Source organism: Piliocolobus tephrosceles, chromosome 9 (assembly GCF_002776525.5).
Source record: "Piliocolobus tephrosceles isolate RC106 chromosome 9, ASM277652v3, whole genome shotgun sequence".
NCBI classification, from domain to species: domain Eukaryota; kingdom Metazoa; phylum Chordata; class Mammalia; order Primates; family Cercopithecidae; genus Piliocolobus; species Piliocolobus tephrosceles.
Genome location: NC_045442.1, coordinates 39,186,980 through 39,211,022, shown reverse-complemented (window position 1 = coordinate 39,211,022; position 24,043 = coordinate 39,186,980). Strand labels below are relative to the sequence as shown.

Genomic DNA, 24,043 nt, shown 5'->3' with positions numbered 1-24,043 from the left:
AATATAGAGACTGAATTTGGTCTCTAGTGTTCCACTCAACACTGAGATGCTGTGGTTAACTAAGAATTTTGTTCACCTTTTTAAATTTGAAGGGGCATTTTTGGTGTGGGGAAGTTATGTATATGACTTATGTAACTAAAACAAACCAACAAAGTGTTTTCATGGTGTTGGAGTGTGAGGGTTTGTAATCACTTACTTACTCTTCTACTTCAACCAATTGAAAAATAGATAATGGAGAACAGAAGAGAATGAAACTTTCAATTTTATTGAGTATAAAACCAGATGAGGGGAAGAAAACTCTACATGGGAATACCTGGGTACAACCTGAGTACTAAAGTGGAACTTTGTACTTTATCTCCCTCATAATACTCTTCTAGCAGACTTGGGCCAGCTAACATCTGTCTAGTTATAGCCCAAGAAGCTAGAACAGAGATCTGAGTAATCTTAGGTTTCTTCTGTTTGTGGATACAGGCAGGTCCAAGAGGCCTGTTCTGCTTTTGTGTCTTATCTACTGGTAATGCCACTACTTCAACAAAGAGGTGGCATCTGGAAGAAGATAGAAATTATTCTACAGCAGGGCTCCCCAAACCCCAGGCCAAAGACTGATTCTGGTTAGGAACTGGGCTGCACAGCAGGAGGTGAGCAGTGAGTGAGTGAGTGAATGAGTGAGCAAGCGAGCGAAACTTCATCAGTATTTACAGCTGCTCCCCATTACTTGTGTTACTGCTTGAGCTCCATCTCCTGTCAGGTCAGCTGCAGCCTTAGATTCTCATAGGAGCATGAACCCTATTGTGAACTGTGTGTGAGAGGGACCTAGGTTGTGTGGTCCTTATGAGAATCTAATGCGTGATAATCTGTCACCTTTTCCCATCACCCCCAGATGGGACTGTCGAGTTGCAGGAAAAGCAGCTCAGGGCTCCCACTGATTCTACATTATGATGACTTGTATAATTATTACATATTGCAATATAATAATAATAGAAATAAAATGCACAATAAATGTAATGCACCTGAATCATCCTAAAATCATCCTCCCATCTCAGCCCATGGGAAAATTGTCTTCCATGAAACTGGTCTCTGGTACCATAAAGGTTGGGGACCACGGGTCTAGACCATCTACAAATTTCACCTTATTAAATAGATGACTAGATCTCCTAAACTGTGCCCAGCAAATCGTTTGCCATGACTTGTAGAAAAGAAACAACAGAGGAGCTAGGCGTGGTGGCTCCCATCTCTAATCCCAGCACTTTGGGAGGCCGAAGCAGGAGGATCGTTGAGGCCAGGAATTCAAGACCAACCTATGCAAAATAGTGATACTCTGTCTCTACCAAAAATAAGCCAGGGTGTGGTCGTACATACCTGTAGTCCTAGCCTACTTGGGAGGATTTCCTGAGCCCAGTAGTTTGAGGTTACAGTGAGCTGTGATTGCACCACTGTACTCCAGCCTGGGTGACAGAATCAGAGCCTGTCTCAAAAAAAATGAAATAAGATGACAGAGATTGCAGTTGCAAAAGGGATTAAGCTTCACACCAGCAGCATTTCATCTTATGTGAAGAGAAGGATCAGGCCTATTTCGTGGAAGCCAGTAGGTGGTTAGAAATCTTAAAGGCAGGATTTGTAGTTAAACTGGAAATGTAGGCCAGACGTGCTGGCTCACGCCTGTAATCCCAGCACTTTGGGAGGCCGAGGCAGGGGCAGATCATGAGTTTAAAAGATCGAGACCATCCTGGCCAACATGGTGAAACCCCATCTCTACTAAAATACAAAAATTAGCTGGGCGTGGTGGTGTGCACCTGTAGTCCCAGCTATTCAGGAGGCAGAGATAGGAGAATCGCTTGAACCCGAGAGGTGGAGATTGCAGTGGGCAGAGATTGTGCCACTGCACTCCAGCCTGGTGACAGAGCGAGACTCTGTCTCAAAAAAAAAAAAAAAAAAAAAAAAAAACTGGAAATGTGATTTAAATTAAGCTGTTTCTCGAATGGTAAAATGAAAGTTTCTAAAGGTAAATGAAGTACAGCTATCAGACAATTTTCTGTATCTTAAGGGCTCTGAGTCCAGTCAGAAAAACAAATCAATGTAGTAATTTCAAATAGAGGAACTTTAATAGAGAAATTCATTGCAAGGTTGTTAAAAGGACTAGAAAAGCAAAAGAAGGGAATATAGGTTCAAAAGATTAATAATTCCAGAAAGGTATGTACTGCTCTGGGATGTAGAAGCAAAAGAAAAAAAGTAATATTACCCAGAGTCCAGTATCACTGTCTACTGGAAAACTAGATTTATATTTAGCTTCTATTTTTTCATGTGGTCTTATTTTCTTTACAGTAAATGAAGTTTTTTTGCAAGTATTAACATAATGAAAAGGGATATTGTAATTATTTTGCATGGAACTATATGGAATCCATCATTGCTTTTATCTTCACATCCTTTGTAATTCTAGGAAGCACTTTATCTGAAATTTAGGAACAGTTAAATCCATTATTCTTTTACAGAAATCCAGAGAGGCAAGCAGAATAGCTTGTAAAAGGAAATAAGAGAGACTTAAGGCTAGGATTTTGGAGTTAATAGTTGGTCTTATGACTTAGGTAGAAAGCAGCTTTAGACAGAATCGATTTGCAAGATTTAAGGCAGTTAGTATGTGCAGGCAATACTAGGAATTATAAGATTCAGTGGATCTGGATGTGAGGACTAAACTCCATGGATTTTAAATGTGGTTAGAGTTTGTGATGGCTTTTGACCTTTAGAGCATCATCATTGATTAATTGGTATATGATTAAGTAGTTACATTCAACTACACATAAGAGACACCCCAAATAGTAGCCTAAATACACAAGAATTTAAGTGTGTAAGTAGCCCAAATTAAGTAGTTCCACGCTAGTATGCTGGCTCCATGTATCAAAGACAAGGGTTGATATCTTTCACCATATTCAGAAGAAACTTTATTTTCATGCTGACCTTATGCTAACCACAGAATGGGCTTGGGGACCCACTGGACCCACAGTAAGACAGACTTGAGCTAAAACTCCACTAATCGCCTGACCTCTACATACCTCTACTTTGACTCTGGACTGTGGTAACATTTTGGGTCTCTTGCAATTAGTGTCAGATCAGAGCCGATATCCAGTAGTCCCTGAACGATCTGATTGTTTTCTTTTACCTAATGGATAGTTACCCAGTAAAAGGCCCTTTTGGGGAAGGCTGGGAGAAAATGGTGTAAAATTTTGGTAGTGTACTGGAGTCCTCTCAAGGGGACCCATCATCTTCTGCATTCAAAGGATTCTGGGTCTGTAAACTGGCTCAAGTCTGGGGAGTGATTGAGGGGCTGTTAGTCTTCATGATTCAGGAGAGACTTTATTCTCTTGACCTAGCACTTTTCTGCTTATATAGATCAACTAAGAATGTAGTAGGTTTCTTTTTTTCACTTCTAGCAACATCGTATCAACTAGCCAACACAATAGGTTTGTGCAAGTCATACTACTCTGATTGTTACTTTGACTCTGCTGTTCATTATGGTAATTACGCTCACCTTGCTTTGGTGGTTGAGTGCTGCCACTTGGTCCCTGCCACCCCAGGATTCAGTTATTCCCATTGCATTTAGGTTTCCCAGTTCAGTGACCGCAGTTCCCACTGGAAGGTCTGGCTTACAAAAAAGTAATCACAGAGTTCTTCAAGGATGCTGGGGCTCCCTTCACAATTTTATTTCTCACAATTGCAGTGAAAAATATGTCATCTGTGCCTGTAATCCTCGCACTTTGGGAGGCCGAGGCGGGCGGATCATGAGGTCAGGAGATCGAGACCATCCTGTCTAACACAGTGAAACCCTGTCTCTACTAAAAATACAAAAAATTAGCCGGGCATGGTGGCGGGTGCCTGTAGTCCCAGCTACTCGGGAGGCTGAGGCAGGAGAATGGTGTGAACCTGGGAGGCAGAGCTTGCAGTGAGCTGAGATCACGCCACTGCACTCCAGCCTGGGCCACAGAGCGAGACTCTGTCTCAAAAAAAAGAGAAAAATATGTCATCTCTAGGGTACAATGGCTCATGAGTGTAATCCTAGCACTTTGGGAGGCCAAGATGGGAGGATCACTTGAGCCCAGGAATTTGAGACCATCTGGGCAACATAACATAATAGCTTTGGCTATTTTCAGTCTTTTTTGGTTGCATATAAATTTTAGGATTGTTTTTTCTATTTCTGTGAAGAATGTCATTGGTGTTTTGATAGGGTTTGCATTGAATCTGTAGATTGCTTAGGGTACTATGGACATTTTAACAATGTTGATTCTTCTAATCCATGAACATGGAATATTTTTCCATTTTTTGGTGTCCTCTTCAATTTCTTTTATCAGTGTTTTACAGTTGTTATTGTTTTGAGTAAAAGAAGACCTTTTACTTATTTGGTTAATTCCTAGGTATTTAATTTTATTTGTGGCTATTATAAATGGGATTACTTTCTTATTTTTCAGATTGTTCAGTGTTGGCATATGGAAATATTACTGATTTTTGTCTTGATTTTTTATCCTGCAACTTTACTGAATTTGTTTATCATTTTTAATAGTTTTTTGGTAGAGTCTTTGGACTTTCCAAATATAAGATTATCTCATCTGCAAACAAGGATAATTTGATTTCTTCCTTGACAATTTGGATACCCTTTATTTCCTTCTCTTGTCTGATTGCTGTAGGTAGGACTTGCAGTACTATGTTGAATAACGGTGGTGAAAATCTGCAGCCTTGTTTTGTTCTAGATTTTAGAAGAAAGGCTTTCAGTTTTTTCCTATTAAATATGATACTGTGGGTCTGTTGTATATGGCTTTTATTATTTTGAGGTATGTTCCTTCTGTCCCCAGTTTTTTGAGGGCTTTTATCATGAAGGGATGTTGAATTTTATCAAATGTTTTTTCAGCATCAGTTGAAATTATATGGTTTTTGTCTTTCCTTCTATTGAGATGATGTATCACATTGATTGATTTGCGTATATTGAAATATACTTACATTCCAGGGATAAGTCTCACTTGGTCATGATGAATTATCTTTTCAATGTATTGTTAAATTCAGTTTGCTGGTATTTTGTTAAGGATTTTTGCATCCATATTTGTCAGGAATATTGGCCCGTAGTTTTCCTTTTTTTTTTTTTTTTTTTGATGTGTCTTTGTCTTGTTTGGGTATCAAAGTAATACTGGCCTCATAGAATGAGTTCATAAGAATTCCCTCCTCTATTTTTCAGAGTAATTTGAGTAGCATTGTTGTCAGTTCAATTCTTCTTTAAATGTTTGGTGGAATTCAGCAGTGAAGTCATCAGGTCTTGGGCTTTTCTTTACTGGGAGACTTTTAATTACAACTCCATAATTAAATATTTTGTTCCATTGTAACTTGCTATTGGTCTGTTCAGGTTTTGTATTTCTTCATGATTCAATCTTGGTAGGTTGTATGTGTCTAGGAATTTCTTCTTCCATTTTCTCTGGATTTTCCAATTTATTGGCACAGAGTTGCTCATAGTAACCACAAACAATCCTTTGAATTTGTGTGGTATCAGTTATAATGTCTCCCTTTTCATCTCTGATTTTACTTATTTGATTCTTCTTTTTTTCTTAGTCTGGCTAAAGGTTTCAATTTTAAACAAAATGTTAAAGTTTGTAATTAGTTTTCTAATTACTTAAAAACTAAAAAAAAAAAAAAAAACTAAAAAAAATTCTTAGTTTTTGAAAAGTTCTTTTCAAAAAACCAACTTTTTGTTATGTTTTGTTTCAATTTCATTTATTTGTGCTCTTTTTCTTTTTTCTTCTTCTTTTTTTTTTTTTTTTTTTTTTTTTGTTGTTGTTGTTGAGACATGGTCTCACTCTGTCACCCAGGCTAGAGTACATTGGCATGAACATGACTCACTGAAGCCTTGACCTCCCAGGGCTCAGGCCATCTTCCCACCTCAGCCTCCTGAGTAGCTGGGACTACAGGCATGTGCCAGCATGCTCAGCTAATTTTTGGGTTTCTTTTCTTTTACTGATTTTGGATTTGGTTTGCTCTAGCTTTTCTAGTTCCTTAAGATACATTGTTAGGTTGCTTATTTGAAGTTTTTCTTCTTTTTTGATGTAGGCACTTATAGCTATAAATTTCCCTTTCAGTGTTGCTTTTGCTGTATCTCATAGGTTTTGGTATGTTTTATTTCCATTAACATTTGTTTCAAAATATTGTTAAATTTCCTTCTTAATTCCTTCAATGACCCAGTGGTCATTCAGGAGGATGCTGTTTGATTTCCATGTGTTTGTGTAGCTTACAAAATTCCTCTTGTTACTGATTTCTAATTTTATTCCATTGTGATTGGAGAAGATGCTTGATATTATCTCATTTTTTTGAATGTTTTAAGACTTGGTTTGTCTTTAACTAAGGAAGTAACATATGGTCTATCCTTGAAAATGATTCATGTGCTGAGGAGAAGAATGCATATTCAGCCATTGGATGAAGTATCTTGTTAATATCTATTAGGTCTGTTTATTCTATAGAGCAAATTAAGTTCAGTGTTTCTTTATTGATTTTCCGCCTGGAAGATATGTCCAGTGCTGAGAGTGGTGTGTTGAAGTCTCTGACTATTATCGTATTGAGGTGCATCTCTCTCTTTAGCTGTAATAATATTTGCTTTATATACATGGGTGCTCCAGTGTTGGGTGCATATAGATTTACAATTGTTATATCCTCTTGCTGAATTGACCCCTTTATCATTATATAATGACCTTCTTTGTCTCTTTTTATAGTTTTTGTCTTGAAGTCTATTTTGTCTGACATAAGTATAGCTACTCTTTCTCCTTTTTGGTGTCCATTGTCATGGAATATCTTTTACTCTCCCTTTCTTTTCAGTCTATATATGTCTTTATAGGTGAAGTATATTTCTTGGAGGCATCATATCATTGAGTCTTTTTTTTTTTTTTAAATCTATTTAGTTACTCTATCTCTTTTGATTGGAAAGTTTAGTCCGTTTACTTTCAATGTTATTGGTAAGTAAGAACTTACTCTTGCCATTTTGTTATTTGTTTTCTGGTTGTTATGTGGTCTTCTCGTCCTTCTTTCCTTCCTTCCAGTCTTTCTTTTAGTGAAAGTGATTTTTTTTTTTTTTTCTGGTGGTATGATTTAATTTCTTGCTTTTTATTTTGTGTTATTTGTCATATTTTTTTAAATTTGAGGTTACCATGTGACTTGCAAATACTATCTTATAACCCATTATTTTAAACTGATGACAACTTAACATTGATTGCATAAGCAAACACGCTAGCAAAAAGAAAACTAATACAAACTTTACACTTCAACCTCATCCTCCTGCTTTTTTGTTGTTTCACTTTTTTTTTTAACTTTTTGTTGTTTCTTTTTTAACTTCTATTGTTTCTCTCTCTCTTTTTTTTTTTTTTTTTTTAGGAAAGGTCTTGCTCTGTTGCCCTGGCTGGAGTGCAGTGGTGCAGTCATCGCTCACTGTGGCCTCTCGGGATCAGTTGATCCACCCACCTCAGACTCCCAAGTAGCTGGAACTACAGGTGCATGCCACCATACCCGGCTGTTTTTTTTTTCTTTCTTTCTTTCTTTTTTTTTTTTTAGTAAAGATGAAGTCTTGCTATGTTGCCCAGGCTGATCTCGAACTCCTGGGCATGAGCAGTTCTGCCATGGCCTCCCAAAGTGCTGGGATTATAGGCGGGAACCACCATAATGGCCAACTTGTTGTTTGTCTTTATGTCTTATTTTATTGCCTATGTCTTGAAAAGCTGTTGTAGGTATCATTTTTTTATTGGTTCATTGTTTAATATTTCTACTTAATAGTAGGCTGGGCACAGTGACTCACTCCTGTAATCCCAGCACTTTGGAAGGCTGAGGTGGGTGAATCACTTGAGGTCAGGAGTTCCAGACCAGCCTGGCCAACATGGTGAAACCCTGTCCCTACTAAAAACAATACAAAAATTAGCCAGGTAAGGTGGCACGTACCTGTAATCTCACCTACTCAGGAGACTGAGGCAGGAGAATAACTTCAATATGGGAGGCGGAGGCTACAGTGAGCTGAGATCACACCACTGGGTATTGCTGTTTGTTATTCAGGGCCCAAGGGGTCTTTTTGTTTGTTTGTTTGCTTTGAGATGCAGTCTCGCACTATAGTCCAGACTGGAGTACAGTGGTGCGATCTTGGCTCACTGCAACCTCTGCCTCCTGGGTTCAAGCAATTCTCCTGCCTCAGCCTCCTGAGTAGCTGGGATTATAGGCACATGCCACCACACCCGGCTAATTTTTTGTTTTTGGTAGAGATGGGGTTTTACTATGTTAGTCAGGTTGGTCTCGAACTCCTGACCTCCAGTGATTTGCCCGCCTCGACCTCCCAAAGTGCTGGGATTACAGATATGAGCTACCGGCCCGGCCTCCAAGGGGTCTTTAGTCAGCATGTGATGAATCCTGCCAGGACTGGATTCTTCCCTTCAAGGCAGCAGGTTCACTTCTATTCTAGGGTGTCTCTAGAAATGTCATCCAGGAGCTAGGACCTGAGATGGGGGCCTCACCACTGCCTGGTGCCCTATCTTACTGTGGCTGAACTGGTATCTAAGATGCAAGACAAAGTCCTCTTTGCCCTTCTTTCTCCTCTTCTCAAACCAAAGTAAGGAGTTACTTTTGTTGCTGCAAGCTTCACTGGGATTGAGAGGGGAGTGGCATAAGCACTCCCCCAGCTGTCCTGTCTGGTGTTTCAGTATGTCATGTACTACCCTAGTCCACTGGCTCTAAGTCCAGCATAGCATCAGTGTATCAGGACTTGCCTAAGAATTGCAGTCCTTGTGTCCTAGACTGTCTTAGAAGTTCACTTAGGATCCCAGAGCACTTTAACCTGCGATTGCAAGGCTTGCTGAAACTCAAGTTTCAGCTTCTGGGATGGGCGCTTCCCCTCTGGACTAGTGCTGTTCGAAATGGTCCCTCTATGGGTAGGTGCTGACTGAGTTCAGCATGATTTTGCTTTCCATGTGATAGGGCAGCATTAAGTTCAATGCAAAATTCCTCAGTCACTGTGTTGTTCCTCCCCTGAGTGCGTGGGTTCTGTCTCCTAGCCAAGAAGCCACTGCCGGGGGTTGGGAGAGGGGTGTTGTTGGCAATTTTAGACTGTCTTTCCTACCCTCTTCAATGCCTCTTGGGCGATATGAAGTTAAAGCTAGGTACTGTGATTGCTCACTTGATTTTTGGTTCTAATGAAAGTGCTTACTTGTGTGCAGATAGTTAAAATTAGGTGTTCCTGCAGAGTGTACAATTGATGCAGGCTTCTGTTCTGCCATCCTTCTTCACCCCCCTATCTTGGCTTTTGGCATGCCTTCCTCATTAAGCTTACTCATTTATTTCTGGCTTTTGATTTTAAATTGAGAGATATGGGACTCTTCTTTTCACCTGAACACTTAGATGTCATTGTAGAGTTATTAATTGGCCTAATTTCAATGTTGTTGTATCCCAAGAAATAGGGATGCCTGAAGAGATGGAGAGAGATGGGAATGGTCATTCTGTGGAGCAGTAAGACACACGTTTGCCTTGGCACACAAATTTGCCATCTTATGTTAGCACTGTGTGTGGTGCCCCAAAACAATTAGAATAGTAACAACAAAAATCACCGATCACAGATCACCATAACAGATCCAATGATAATGAAATAGTTTGAAATATTGCAAGAATTGACTGGGCGCGATGGCTCACCCCTGTAATCCCAGAACTTTGGGAGGCCGGGGCAGGCAGATTACCTGAGGTCAGGAGTTTGAGACCAGCCTGACCAACATGGTGAAACTCATCTCTACTAAAATTACCAAAAAATGTAGCCAGGCGTGGTGGTGGGCACCTGTAACCCCAGTTACTCAAGAGGCTGAGGCAGGAGAATTGCTTGAAACCAGCCAGGAGGCGGAGGTAACAGTGAGCCAAGATCACACCTTTGCTCTCCAGCCTAGGTGACAAGAGTGAAACACTTTCTCTAAAGAAAAAAAAAAAAAAAAAGAAATATTGCAAGAATTACTATAATGTGAGACAGAGACACACAATGAGCACATTGTTAGAAAAATGGCACCGATAGACTTGCTTGACATTAGGGTTGCTACAAACCTTCAATTTGTAAAAAATGCGTTATTTGCAAAATGTAGTAAAGCAAATCACAATATAGTAAGGTATGCCTGTAGTGTATTTATAACAGCTATTTTATCATCCTTGTGTTATAATCCTATTATCTGTGACATTTTTATATTGTGACTGTTGATTAATTTTTCTTCTCATTATGCATTATGTTTTTCTGCTTCACATCTCTGTTTTTATTGAATGTCAGACATTGTGGTTTACATATAGGTGGATGCTGGACTTTTTTGTGTGTTCTTTTGGATACTTTTTGGCTTTAGTCTGGTTTGCAGTTTTTTGGAAATGGTTTGATCCTTTTGACCTAATCTTTGTTAGAGTGGTTCCAGAATAGCTTTTAATTTAGGAATAATTTGTCCTCACTACTGAAGCATTATTCTTCTAAGGACTCTACCTAGTACTCTTATCTGTCAGGAGGTCTTTCCACTCTGGCTGGTCTTGTGTGAGCTTTAAGAATGTCCTATTTTTTTTTTTTTCTGATGATTCTTTCTCTGGCTGTAGTTTAATCACACACATGCACAGATCAGTACTCAGCCGAAACCTTGAGAGGACTCTTCTGCAGCTCCCTTCTTTTCTGGTTTTCTGATTTGTAACTTTTAGCTGTCTTGGACTCTCCAACTCTAAACTGTCTCCTCATGTTAGGAGGATTGATGGACCACTGAGACCTGGAAATGTCAGGTACTTGTAGGGTTACCTTGCTTATTTCTTTTCTCCAAAAGATCACTGTCTTGTGCTGCCCAGTGTCTGTTGTCTGGAAACTATAGTTTAATATATTTTGTCCATTTTCTAATTATTTAAGGGGAAAGGGTAGACCTGGTTTCTTTTATTCCATTATAGCCTGAAGCAGAAGTCTTAACTTTTATTCCTCCCTCCTACAACTTACCTGATCAGTTGACTAATTTGAGAAGAGGAGGAAGAATTTATAATTTGAAAATTTGTCGCATACCTTTTTCCACACTAGCCTGTCGAAAAGCAAAAACTGACTCCTAAAACTGGACATTATTGTGATTATATTTGGATAAGTGGCAATATAGCAGTGTATTTCTTTTTGTATTTTTTATATATAAATCACTGACTCTGTGAAGCCATTGATTTGATAAACCAAAATATGGTATAGTAGTTACCCCTTATCGGTGGTTTTGCTTAAAGCAATTTCAGTTACCTGTAGTCAACTGTGGTTTGAAAACATTAAGTGGAAAGTTCCAGAAATAACTTAATTTTTAAATTGCGTGCCATTCTGAGTAGCATGATGAAATCTCACACTGTCCTGCTCCATCCTGCCAGGGACATGAGTTCAGTTTATCTGAGCTATATACACTACCCACCTGGTAGTTCACTTAGTAACCTTCTTGGTTGTCAGATTGACTGTTGGTGATACCACAGTGCTTGTGTTCAAAGAACCCTTGTTTTATTTAATAATGCCCCAAAGCTTAAGAGTAGTGGTGCTGACAATTCAGATATGCCAGAGAGAAGCTGTAAAGTTCCTCCTTTAAGCAAAGAGGTGAAAGTTCTCAAATTAATAGGAAAAAAAAATATGCTGAAGTTGCTAAGATCTATGGTAAGAATCAATCTTCTATCCATGAAATTGTGAAGAATGAAAAAGAAATTTATGCTAGTGTTACTATCGCACCTTAAATTGCAAAAGTTACTGCCATAGTGCATGGTGTTTAGTTATGATTGAAAAGGCATTAAATTTGTGGGTGGAAGATCTGAACAAAAATGTGTTCCAATTGATGGCAACATGTTGTGCTGGGCTAACTTAATCTCAATTAAATTAAACTTTATCATAGTTATGTATGTATAGGAAAAAACCTGGTATATATAGGGTTTGTTATTGTATGAGGTTTCAGGCATCCATTGAAGGTCTTGGAACATAACCCCCAAGGATGAGGGAGGGCTACTATGTATGCAAATGATGGATTATCCAGTTTTTAGTTAAAATGTTGCCTTAAAACTCTAATTAGTGGAAAGCAGTTTGATAGTTTGTTGTAAAGGTATATCCACATTTACTATATAACCCAAGACTTTTGTTTAACTAAGGGAAATGAAAGCAAATGTCTACACAAAAACTTGATGTTACTATTTATAGTAGTTTTATTAATTATGGCCCCAATCTGGAAACAATCCAAGTGTCCACCCACATGGATAAATGGAATACTACTCAGCAATGAAAAGGAATACATTACTAATACAACAACATGAATGATTTTCAAAACTGTGCTGAGCAAAAGAAGCCAGACATTAGTCCTTCAATGTAAATTAAAAACAAAACAAACAAACAAAAAGAACAGACACAAGAGTCTATAAAATTCTTGAAGAAGAAGCAAATTAATCTATAGTGGTAGAAATCAAAGAAGTAATTTTGTGAGGAGGGTAAGTATTGGGCTACCACAAGGAAACTTAGTGGAATGATGGGAGTGTTCTATGTCTTGATTGGTTAGTTAGCTGCACAGGTATATGCATTTGTCAAGACTCATCAAACTACTCTTAAAATATGTTTATTCATTTTATTATATGAAAATTATATCTGAAAAAAGTTGGCTAAAGAAAACTCTACTAAGTGGGTTTAACAAATAACCTAAAAATATTGACTGCAATCTGAAATGGACTGGGCTCAGTGGTTCACACCTGTAATCCCACCACTTCGGGAGGCTGAGTCAGGAGGGTCGCTTCAACCCAGGAGTTTGAGACCAGCCTGAGCAACATAGTGAGACCCCCTATCTATTTTTTTAATCTGAAATGTTTAAATATATGCAAACTTATATGCACATGTCATAGAAATACACACATTCACAAACACACACCACATATTAACAACCTGGATTCTGATTCTGTTCTAAAATGTACAGTTCTTTTCAGCCTTTTACTTCCTTAATGTATGAAATGAGGTTAGTTTAGAAATTCTTTGGGTGTAAAAAGAAAGAAGCTAGTAAGTTTAAAGTTAATCTTTTAAAATTGTCTTGACTTAAGTCATTTTTTTTTCCAGAAATCTTCCTGCCAAATCTGTGGAAGAAGCTTTACGTCACCGACAAGAATATGATGAGATGGTGGCTGAGGCTAAAAAACGAGGTATAAAATTTAACTCCAAATGGTATAATTTTCTGATTTTAATAGGAAGATGGATGGTGAAATTCATCAAGTCTGTCTTCAAGATGATACTGAAATCTTTTTTTTTTTTTTTGAGACAGGGTCTTGCTCTGTTGCCCAGCCTGCTGTGCAGTGGTGCACTCACAGCTCACTGTAGCCTGACCTCCCAGGCTCAAGCAGTCCTTTTACCTCTCAGCCTCCCAAGTAACTGGGACCACAGGCACGTGCCACAATGCCTGGCTAGTTTTTTGTATTGTTTGTAGAGATGAGGTTTTACCATGTTGCACATGCTTTTATTTTTCTCTACTATTTTTATAATCAAGTTTGTTCTAAAGGAGGAATAAAATGACATACCAGGATCATAGTTTTTCTGCATGTACTTTTATAAAACTAGTAGGAGGAATCTTGACATTACAGTCATAAAACTTGGACTACTACTATCTGAGTTTATAAATATAAAGATAATTCATGAATCTATTAATGAATTTCACTTTTTACCATTTTTATATTTTATAATTAATAATTTCTAATTATTTTATAATTTAATAATTTTAACTTTCTATATGACTGTGAGAATATGATTTGAAATTTAAATACTCTTTTGTGACTTACAGAGTCTCTCCAGAGGCCCAATTGTGTCATTTCATTAGGCACATAAATGCATACTCTTGTGTGTATAAATTTACATATTTATTCATTCATTCTCTTCTCCAACCAAAAAAATAATATCAGGATAATTTAACAGTGTTTATTTCCTGACAGTTGTTATTTCAGGATAAACATACATTTTTAGAAGATAACTGCACAGCTGTATACATTTTTAGACTTAACATCTAATACCTTATTAACAACTGATATTTTTTCCTTTGACTTCAGTGAATGGAACATTATAATGGTATACAGTTCTGCTTTATGGTTCTATTTTGGAAATGAAGTTATTTATTTAATGTTAAGTAAAAATAGGATATATAAGGCTAGTTATATCTTTCTAAAAGACTTGCTTATTTAAACATTAGTTGAGTGTAGTTTACTATATGGAATTCGAAATATTTCTGACATATCCAATTAAGTTTTTATTTATTTATTTATTGCTTATTTTTATTTTTTTGAGACAGGGTGTTGCTCTGTCACCCAGGCTGCAGTGCAGTGATGCGAACTTGGCTCACGGCAGCCTCAGTCTCCCAGGCTCAGGAGATCCTCTCACCCCAGCCTCCCAAGTAGTTGGGACCATAGGCGTGCACCACCATGCCCAGTTAATTTTTGTATTTTTTTGTAGAGACAGGTTTCGCCATGTTGGCCAGGCTGGTCTTAAACTCCTGACCTCAAGTGATCCGCCCACCTTGGCCTCCCAAAGTGCTGGGATTTTAGGTGTGAGCCACCACATCCAGCCTAAGTTTTTATTTTTTTATTATGTATGTATTTATTTTAGAGACAGGGTTGCACTCATTGCCTAGGCTGGAGTGCAGTGATACAATGAGCTCACCACAGCCTCAAATTCCTGGGCTCAAGCAATCCTCCTGTCTCAGCCTCCCTGGTAGCTGGGATTGTAGGTGCATGCCTCCACACCCAGCTCTTTTTTTTTTTTTTTTTGAGACAAAGTCTCATTTTGTCACCCAGGCTCGAGTGCAGTGGCACAATCTCAGCTCACTGCAACCTCCGCCTGCTGGGTTCAAGTGATTCTCCCACCTCAGCCTCCAGAGTGGCGGGGATTACAGGTGCCTGCCACCAGGCCCAGCTAATTTTTGTATTTTTAGTAGAGACGGGGTTTTGCCATGTTGACCAGGCTGGTCTCAAACTCTTGACCTCAAGCGATCCACCTACCTTGGCCACCCAGAGTTCTGGAATTACAGGCGTGAGCCACCATGCCCAGCCCCAGCTCATTTTTTAAAAGTTATTTTGTAGAGATGGTGTATCTCTGTGTTGCCCAGACTGGTCTCAGACTCTTGGCCTCAAGCAGTTCTCCCACCTGGGCCTCCCCAGAGTGTGTTAACTGGCTCCAGTTAAGTTTTTATTTATTTTTAAAGTTTTTACTATATGATTACTATGTAACATCGTTTTTGGTACTGGATGATCTTTAAAGCATGTTATGATAGGAATAATATTGAACTGAGAAATCAGATGGCCACAGCTTTAACCTTGTTTGATACTACCTGGGTGTGATACTCTGAACAGGCCTAATGTTAGTTTTCTCATGCGTAAAGTGTGAGAGGCAGGTCAGCCTAATCAGGGCTTTGAAGCTTCTCTTTCATCATTTTTTTGTTGTTGGTAAAGTAGTGAAGCATTTCGCTCAAGAAACCTTAGAGAATATGAATACATGAAACAAATAAAAGAAAGTAGAGATTGTTGGCCAGGTGCGGTGGCTCACGCCTGTAACCCCAGCACTTTGGGAGGCTGAAGTGGGCGGATCACGAGGTCAGGTGTTTGAGACCAGCCTGGCCAGCATGGTGAAACCTTGTCTCTACTAAAAATACAAAAAATTAGCTGGGCATGGTGGTGCGACCCTATAATCCCAGCTACTTGGGAGACTGAGGCAGGAGAACTGCTTGATCCCGGGAGGCAGAGGTTGCAGTGAGCCGAGATCGCGCCACTGCACTGCTGCCTGGGTGACAGAGTGAGACTCCGTTTCAAAAAAAAAACAGAAAGTAGGGCCGGGCGCGGTGGCTCAAGCCTGTAATCCCAGCACTTTGGGAGGCCGAGACGGGCGGATCACGAGGTCAGGAGTTCGAGACCATCCTGGCTAACACGGTGAAACCCCGTCTCTACTAAAAAATACAAAAAGCTAGCCCGGCGAGGTGGCGGGCACCTGTAGTCCCAGCTACTCAGGAGGCTGAGGCAGGAGAATGGCGCCAACCCGGGAGGCGGAGCTTGCAGTGAGCTGAGATCCGGCCACTGCACTCCAGCCCAGGCGACAGAGCGAGACTCCGTCTCAAAAAAAAAAAAAAAAAGTAGAGATTGTTTACTTGGCCTTCTGCTTGTCCCTCAAGATGGTTTCTAAGGCATATCTGAAAAAACAGTTTGAAAACAGTTTGGCTGGCTGATCTCTGACATCCTCACTGGTTCTAAAATTACATAAAGTTTTGATTTATGACTCACTTGCCTCTGCATTTGAGACATCTCTTCTTCTGAAATTGTGACCTTTGATTTTCAGAGATGTATTTTCTTGCCCCAACTTTTGCCTTAGAATCTAAGAGATGTACTGTTAATATATGTGTTTTGGGGGACATTTTAAAATTTCAAACTAATTGGTAAAGTGAAACACCATATTAAAAAGTGCTATTGAAAAATCATTTTTGAGTGTCCTGTGGGTTGTGTCAGAAAATTTATAAACCCTCGTAGGAAAATAGGTATTGGTTAGTTGCCCACAGTTGTTTGCTTTTTATATAGTTAATTCATAAGAAATTTGACTTCATAGGTTAAGTGTATATAGAAATATGTGGTAAAGTAATCAAATTATTTTTCTGACTTTTTATTCCATTTACTTTTGTAGTAGCACAGGAGATGTTATTTTAAAATTATGTTAATAGCTGGGCATGATGGCACACAAGTGTAGTCCAAGCTGCTCAGGAAGCTGAGATGTGAGGATTTTTTTAAGTCCAGGAGTTCAAGGCCACCTGGGCAATGTGGCGAGACCCATCTCTAAAAAAAGAGAAAACAAAAGAAATTTATGTTAATCAAGTTCATTTACTTTCACTTTTTCCCTCCCTTTCTTTCCCTTTCCCTCCCTCCCTTATTTCCTTCTTTCCTCTTATGATAATATTCTTTTTTAGAAAGTCTATTTTGTAGAGTTTAGGTAGATGGAGAAGAGGATTTTGATCTAGCTTATTTGTATTGAAATAATTTTTACTCATTTAAAACAGAAATGAAGGAAGCGCATAAAAGAAAAAGAATAATGAAAGAACGATTTAAGCAGGAAGAAAATATTGCAAGTGCAATGGTAATTTGGATCAATGAAATACTGCCCAATTGGGAAGTAATGTAAGTAAGCAGACTTTTCCTGAATTCCCATTTGTCTCTGAAGATCTCCTCTTTCTGATTCTGTATTTTTATTATTCCCAGCATGTATTTTATGCTTTGGCTAAATTATACTATTAATTAATGCCTGAAAATTTCCATATTTATATCTGTGCCTTTGCTTTTGTAAGTCCCTCAGTGTCTACCACCTACTTCCCTTACTGACCATCCTCTGTGTCTGCTAAGTCTTACCTATCCTTTGGGACCCAACTGAAATGCTAATTGATGTATGAAACTTTTAATGTCTTTAGTTACTGTATTTTCTTAATGCAACATACCATCAATTGTAAGATGCACTATTAATGTATTAGCTATTTGGAAAGAAAATATTAAATATGTAAATGCATTATAAGATGCATTTATTAATATTAAAGTGTTTTTTTTTTTTTTTTTTTTTGAGGCAGAGTCTCGCTCTGTCACCCAGGCTGGAGTGCAGTGGCCGGATCTCTGCTCACTGCAAGCTCCGTCTCCTGGGTTCATGCCATTCTCCTGCCTCAGCCTCCCGAGTAGCTGGGACTACAGGTACCCGCCACCTCGCCCGGCTAGTTTTTTGTATTTTTTAGTAGAGACAGGGTTTCACCATGTTAACCAGGATGGTCTCGAACTCCTGACCTCGTGATCCGCCCGTCTCGGCCTCCCAAAGTGCTGGGATTACAGGCTTGAGTCACCGCGCCCGGCCTAAAGTGATTTTTAAAGTGCTTATCTCATAATCAAGAAAATATGTTATGTATGATCTTCCCCTTATGTAAATGTCCCATCATCATACTTTGAGACTAATATACTTACCTTGCCTTTGCATTTATTTATTCATTTAAAATTTATTTTGCCAGCATCTTTTTAAAGATAAATAATAATTGCATATGTTTGTGTGGTAGTGTGATTTGTCTATTTGTTTGTTTGTTTTGAGATAGTCTCCCTCTGTCACCCAGGCTGGAGTGCAGTGGCGTGATCTCAGGTCACTACAACCTCTATCTCCTGGATTCACATGATTCTTATGCCTCAGTCTCCCTAGTAGCTGGGACTACAGGCACCCGCCACCATACCCGGCTAATTGTTTTGTATATTTAGTAGAAACGGGACTTCACCATGTTGGCTAGGCCAGTCTCAAACTCCTGGCCTCAAGTGATCAGCCTGCCTCGGCTTCCCAAAGTGCTGGGATTATAGGTGTGAGCTACTGCACCCTACCGTGATGTTTCTTGAGGTTTTTTTTTTAAGACGAGGTCTCACTCTGTTGCCCAGGCTGGGGTGTAGTGGCACGATCATGACTCACTGCAACACTGACCTCCCTGGGCTCCGGTGATCCTCCTCCCTCAGCCTCCTGAGTAGCTGGGACTACAGGTACGTGCCAACATGTCCAGCAAAGTTTTGTATTTTTGATAGATATGGGGTCTCACCGTGTTGCCCAGGCTGGTCTCCAACTCTTGGGCACAAGCAGTCTGCCTGCCTTGGCCTCCCAAAGTGCTAGGATTACAGGTGTGAGCCACCTGCCTGGTGCAATGTGATGTTTTGATATATGTTTACATTATGGAATGATTAAATCAAGCTAATTAACAAATCCATCAGCTCACATACTTCTCAATATTTTGTGGTAAAACATTTAAAATCTGCTCATTTGGCAATTTTGAAATACACAGTTCATTATTATTTATTATAGTCACCATTCTATGTAATAGGTTACTAACACTTATTTCTTCTAATGGAACTTTGTACCCTTTGATCAACATCTCACCTTTCTCCATTCACTTTACCCTCCCCCGCCCATAACCACCATTCCACTCCCTACTTTTATGAGACTGACTTTTTTGGATTTCACATATAAGTGAAATTATGTGTTGATTTTTCAGTGCCTGGTTTATTTCACTTGGCACAATATCCTACAGGTTCATCTGTGTTGTTGCAAATAACAGAATTTCTTTCTTACTGCCTTTTTACGTAATATTTTAAAATATGCCATATCTTCCCTCTCGACTAGAGGGTTGGGGATATCTTCTGCAATGCCTACTGTAGTTGGTACATTGGGAATTTGTTGAATATTGGCACAGTGTGACGTATTATCTGAGGCACTTTACATAAGTAATTATATTTGATTCTTAGAACTTTTATCAGGTATATGTATTTTTACTCCCATTTATAAGGAAACTCAAGGTCAGAGAGGTTAAGTGATTTGCCCAGGGTTATACATTTAATTAATGGTTAAATTAAATTGGATCTCAGATCTATCTGACTTTAAAGCCGACAGTTTTTTTTTTTTTTTAGCAGACTTCACTGCTTCTCAAAAACTAGGGCTTTACCCACTGTAGATTCTTGGTTGTTTTGTTTTTGGTACGGAATTGGTGACATATTTTTATGTCCCTTTTATCCTGTTTTTTAAATAATTGACTGCATATTTCTAATTTCTCATTGGCATTTATAAAATGCATTTCCCTTTAGATTACTGTTGTCCCTTTGGGATCCTATACATCTTGTAGGATGTTGTTGCCTGCAAGCATGAACCCAAAGAAAAGAATGCATTACATACTTAATTCTCAATAGTCCTAAAAATGATTTGATCACTTGGCCATAGACTAAAGATAATCCATCATGCAAGTAGTATTTTTGGTATGAAAAGTAACTTTTTCCTTTTTTCTCCTCCTTTAATTCTAGGCGTAGTACAAGAAGAGTTCGAGAATTGTGGTGGCAGGGATTGCCCCCTAGTGTCCGTGGGAAAGTTTGGAGTCTAGCTGTAGGAAATGAACTAAATATCACTCCTGGTTTGTATTCTACGTTCAGTTACTCCCACATGTAGAAATAGCCATTTACAGAGTCACATAGCAGATTAGTAGAGTGACCATTAAAATAAATGGCCATTACCATATATAATGTCATTTTTAGAGCATGCTTCATCCCCCCAAAACCTGTTATGATTTAATAAGTTATTATAATTTATATAAGGATTTATGGGTTTTCCTTTAGTTTACAACTATCAATAAACTTCTTGGCATTCAAATATCAAAAACTTCTGCGATTCTACATGGCAGTGGATAATAAGTATATATATAAAAATAAAATAGTCAATTATGAAAAGGCTCCACTTTTGCACAAAAAACACATAAATACTGGAGGAAGGCTAGAAGTTTCTTTTCCTCCCTGTTTACCTAACTAAACCAGTCATGTTGGGATTTTTTTTTTTTTAATTTAAAAATTTTAGGCCAGGCGCAGTGGCTCATGCCTGTAATCCCAGCACTTTGGGAGGCCAAGGCAAGTGGATCACCTGAAGTCAGGAGTTCAAGACCAGCCCGACAAACATGGCGAAACCCTGTCTCTACTAAAAATACAAAAAAAATTAGCTGGGCATGGTGACACACGCCTGTAATCCCAGCTACTCAGAAGGCTGAGGCAGAAGAGTCACCTGAACCCAGGAGGTGGAGGCTGCAGTGAGCCGAGATTGCGCCTGTGCACTCCAACTTGGGCAAAAGAGCGAGACTCTGTTTCCGAATGAATGAATGAATGAATAAATAAATAATTTTAAAGTTTATAACTTGATTAGCTATATAAAGAAAAAACTTTAGCCAGGTATGGTGGCTCATGCCTGTTATCCCAGCACTTTGGGAGGCTGAAGCAGGTGGATTGCCTGAGTTCAGGAGTTTGAGACCAGCCTGGGCAACATGGTGAAACCCCTTCTTTACTAAAATATGAAAAATTAGCCAGGTGTGGCAGCATGTGCCGGGAGACTGAGGCAGGAGAATTGCTTGAATTCAGGAGATGGAGGTTGCGGTGAGCCAAGATTGAGCCACTGCACTCCAGCCTGGGCGACAGAGTAAGACTCTGTCTCAAATTAAAAAAAAAAAAAGATAAAACTTTAAAGAACAGAAGAAGAAGACTTTCAAAGAGTTATATTATTTTTCTTAAGTTTCTTAAACTTTGTTAGATAAGAGCAAAATGTAGACTAGTTTTTTTGTTTTTGTTTTTGAGATGGAATCTCGCTGTCACCCATGCTGGAGTGCAGTGGCGCAATCTGGGCTCACTGTAACCTCCACCTCCTGGGTTCAAGCGATCCTCCTAATGCAGCCTCCTGAGTAGCTGGGACTACAGGTGTGTACCACCCCATCCGGCTAATTTTTTGTATTTTTAGTAGAGATGGGGTTTTGCCATGCTGGCCAGGCTGGTCTCAAACTCCTGGCCTCAAGTGATCCACTTGCCTCAGCCTCCCAAAGTGCTGGGTTACAGGTGTGAACCACTGTGCCTGGCTTGCAGAGTAGTTTTGATGAATTTTTTAAAAATTAAGCTGGACGTGGTGGCTCATGCCTATAGTCCCAGCTACTTGGGAGGTTTAGATGGGAAGATTGCTTGAGCCCAGGAGTTTAAGGTTACAGTGAACTATGATTTTGCTGCAGCACTCCACCCTGGGCTACAGAGCATGACTCTGTCTCTAAATTAATAAATAAATAATTTGGCTGGGCATGGTGCCTCACGCCTGTAATCTCAGCACTTTGGGAGGCCAAGGTGGGCGGGTCATCTGAGGTCGGGAATTCGAGACCAGCCTGACCAACATGGATAAACCCCATCTCTACTAAAAATATAAAATTAGCCCGATGTGGTGGTGCATGTCTGTAATCCCAGCTACTCGGGAGGCTGAGGCAGGAGAATCGCTTGAACCCGGGAGGCGAAGGTTGCAGTGAGCCGAGATTGCACCATTGCCCTCCAGGCTGGGCAACAAGAGTGAATGAAACTCCATCTCAAAAATAAAATAGAATAAATAAATAAATTTTTTAAATTAGACAAAATTAGAATAATATCAAATAGAAGAAAGTAAAATACTTTATAGACCAGGCATGGTGGCTCGTGCCTGTAATCCCAGCACTTCTGGAAGCTGTGGCAGATAGATCTCTTGAGCCCAGGAGTTTGAGACCAGCCTGGGCAACATAGCGAGACCCCGTCTCTACAAAAAAATCCCAAAATTAGCCAGGCAGCCCACATGTGTGGTCACACCACTCGAGAGGCTGAGGTGGGAGGATCACTTGAGCCCAGGAGGTGCAGTGAGCTGTGATTTCGCCACTGCATTCCAGCCTGGGTGACAGAGTGAGACCCTGTCTCTAAATAAATAAATAAATAAATAAATAGTTAATAATAAAATGTGCTAAATTGGCCTAAATGATAATGTTAATGCTAGACAATGGCACCACATAAAGACTTAAGGACTTAAGTATAGTACTAGAAATAATATATTGTCACTGTTACTTCTAAAATTTTTCTTTTTATATTTATTGAAAAAAATTAAGGTAATGAGAAAGTACAAGTATCTGCTCTTCCACCTGAATTGCTATTCTTGATCCTACTGTAAACACTGTTAGCAATTTGGTGTATATTCTTTCTGGTCTTTTTTCTATGTACATAAAGTGTGCATCTACATATGATCAATTTTTTTTTTTTTTTTTTTTCTGAGACAGAGTTTCTCTCTCTGTCGTCCATACTGGAGTGCAGTGGCGTGATCTTGGCTCACTGCAAGCTCCGCCTCCCAGGCTCACGCCATTCTCCTGCCTCAGCCTTCCGAGTAGCTGGGACTAAAGGCGCCCACCACCATCCCCAGCTAATTTTTTGTATTTTTAATAGAGACAGTGTTTTACCGTGTTAGCCAGGATGGTCTTGATCTCCTGACCTCGTGATCTGCCCGCCTCAGCCTCCCACAGTGCTGGGATTACAGGCGTGAGCCACCGTTCCTGGCCCATATGATCAATTTTAAAGCTTTTCTTTTATTTTCCCCCCACAGTTTATGCCATAAGGTTATTCTGTGGCTTTCTTTCTTCACCCTGTAATCTATCTTAAACATCTTCCATGTTAGTGCATACAAATCTGCCTCATATGTACTGTAGCTACATTGTATTCCACAATTTGGATGTACTATAATTTATTTAACCATTTTCCTTGTGATAACCAAATCAAAGACATATTTTTTCCTGCCATTCTATAAAAAAGACATATATGTTAACATCCAAGTACAGTTTTTCATCCCTCAAAAGATATTAAAATGAATGAGAATTACCCATACAGAGATGACTGAAAATTATTCATAAATATTTACCAAAGGTCTCAAAAAAATAAACTTTGACTGTTTATTTCAGTTCTAAGAATTTACTCTAAGGAAATAATCAGGATTGGATGCAAAAGCTTTTCTACAATCAGCATTATATATAATTGGACAGAATTATAACAAAAATTTAAATGTTTACCCTTTATCTGAAAAGCAGTGCCAACTTTGGATATTATGATTATGTATGATTTTAAAATTTGATGTTCACAAGCCTCCTGTAATAAACATATTATTTTATTTATTTATTTATTTATTTATATATTTATTTATTTATTTATTTTGGCATGGAGTCTTGCTCTGCCGTGGAGGCTGGAGTGCAGTGGTGCTCTCTCAGCTCACTGCAACCCCCACCTCCTGGGTTCAAGCAGTTCTCCCTGCCTCAGCCTCCCAAGTAGCTGAGATTACAGGTGTCTGCCACCACACTGACTAATTTTTGTATTTTTAGTAGAGACGAGGTTTCACTATGTTGACCACACTGGTCTTGAACTCTTGACCTCAGGTGATCTGCCCGCCTTGGCCTCCCAAAGTGCGGGGATTACAGGTGTGAGCCACCGTGCCCAGCCAGCATGTTAATTTCAAAGAACTTAAAAACTTTTAGAATAGAATTTAAAGGAAGAATTAAGTTTTTATTTAACTTAGAAAAAATTAGATTTTATATGACTTAACTGTTCTCTCCAATTATAAACTGAGATTACCTTTGCTTTCTGAGTTTGAAACAGATTGAATGTTTTTAACTTTTTTTTTTTTTTTTTTTTTTTTTTTTTTTTTTTTTTTTTTTTT

At 39.0% G+C, this 24,043-nt stretch overlaps 1 protein-coding gene across 2 annotated transcripts in view; it reads left to right on the top strand.

Moving 5' to 3' along the window:
- The window catches only part of TBC1D12 (TBC1 domain family member 12), a 137,491-nt gene that overhangs the window by 79,465 nt on the left and 33,983 nt on the right, over window positions 1-24,043 (top strand). For both annotated transcript variants that reach the window (XM_023226306.2, XM_023226307.1), the window contains 3 exons: window positions 13,085-13,167; window positions 17,043-17,160; window positions 19,840-19,946. In XM_023226306.2, coding sequence (XP_023082074.1) covers window positions 13,085-13,167; window positions 17,043-17,160; window positions 19,840-19,946 — 308 coding nt within the window. The remainder of the gene's footprint in view (window positions 1-13,084; window positions 13,168-17,042; window positions 17,161-19,839; window positions 19,947-24,043) is intronic.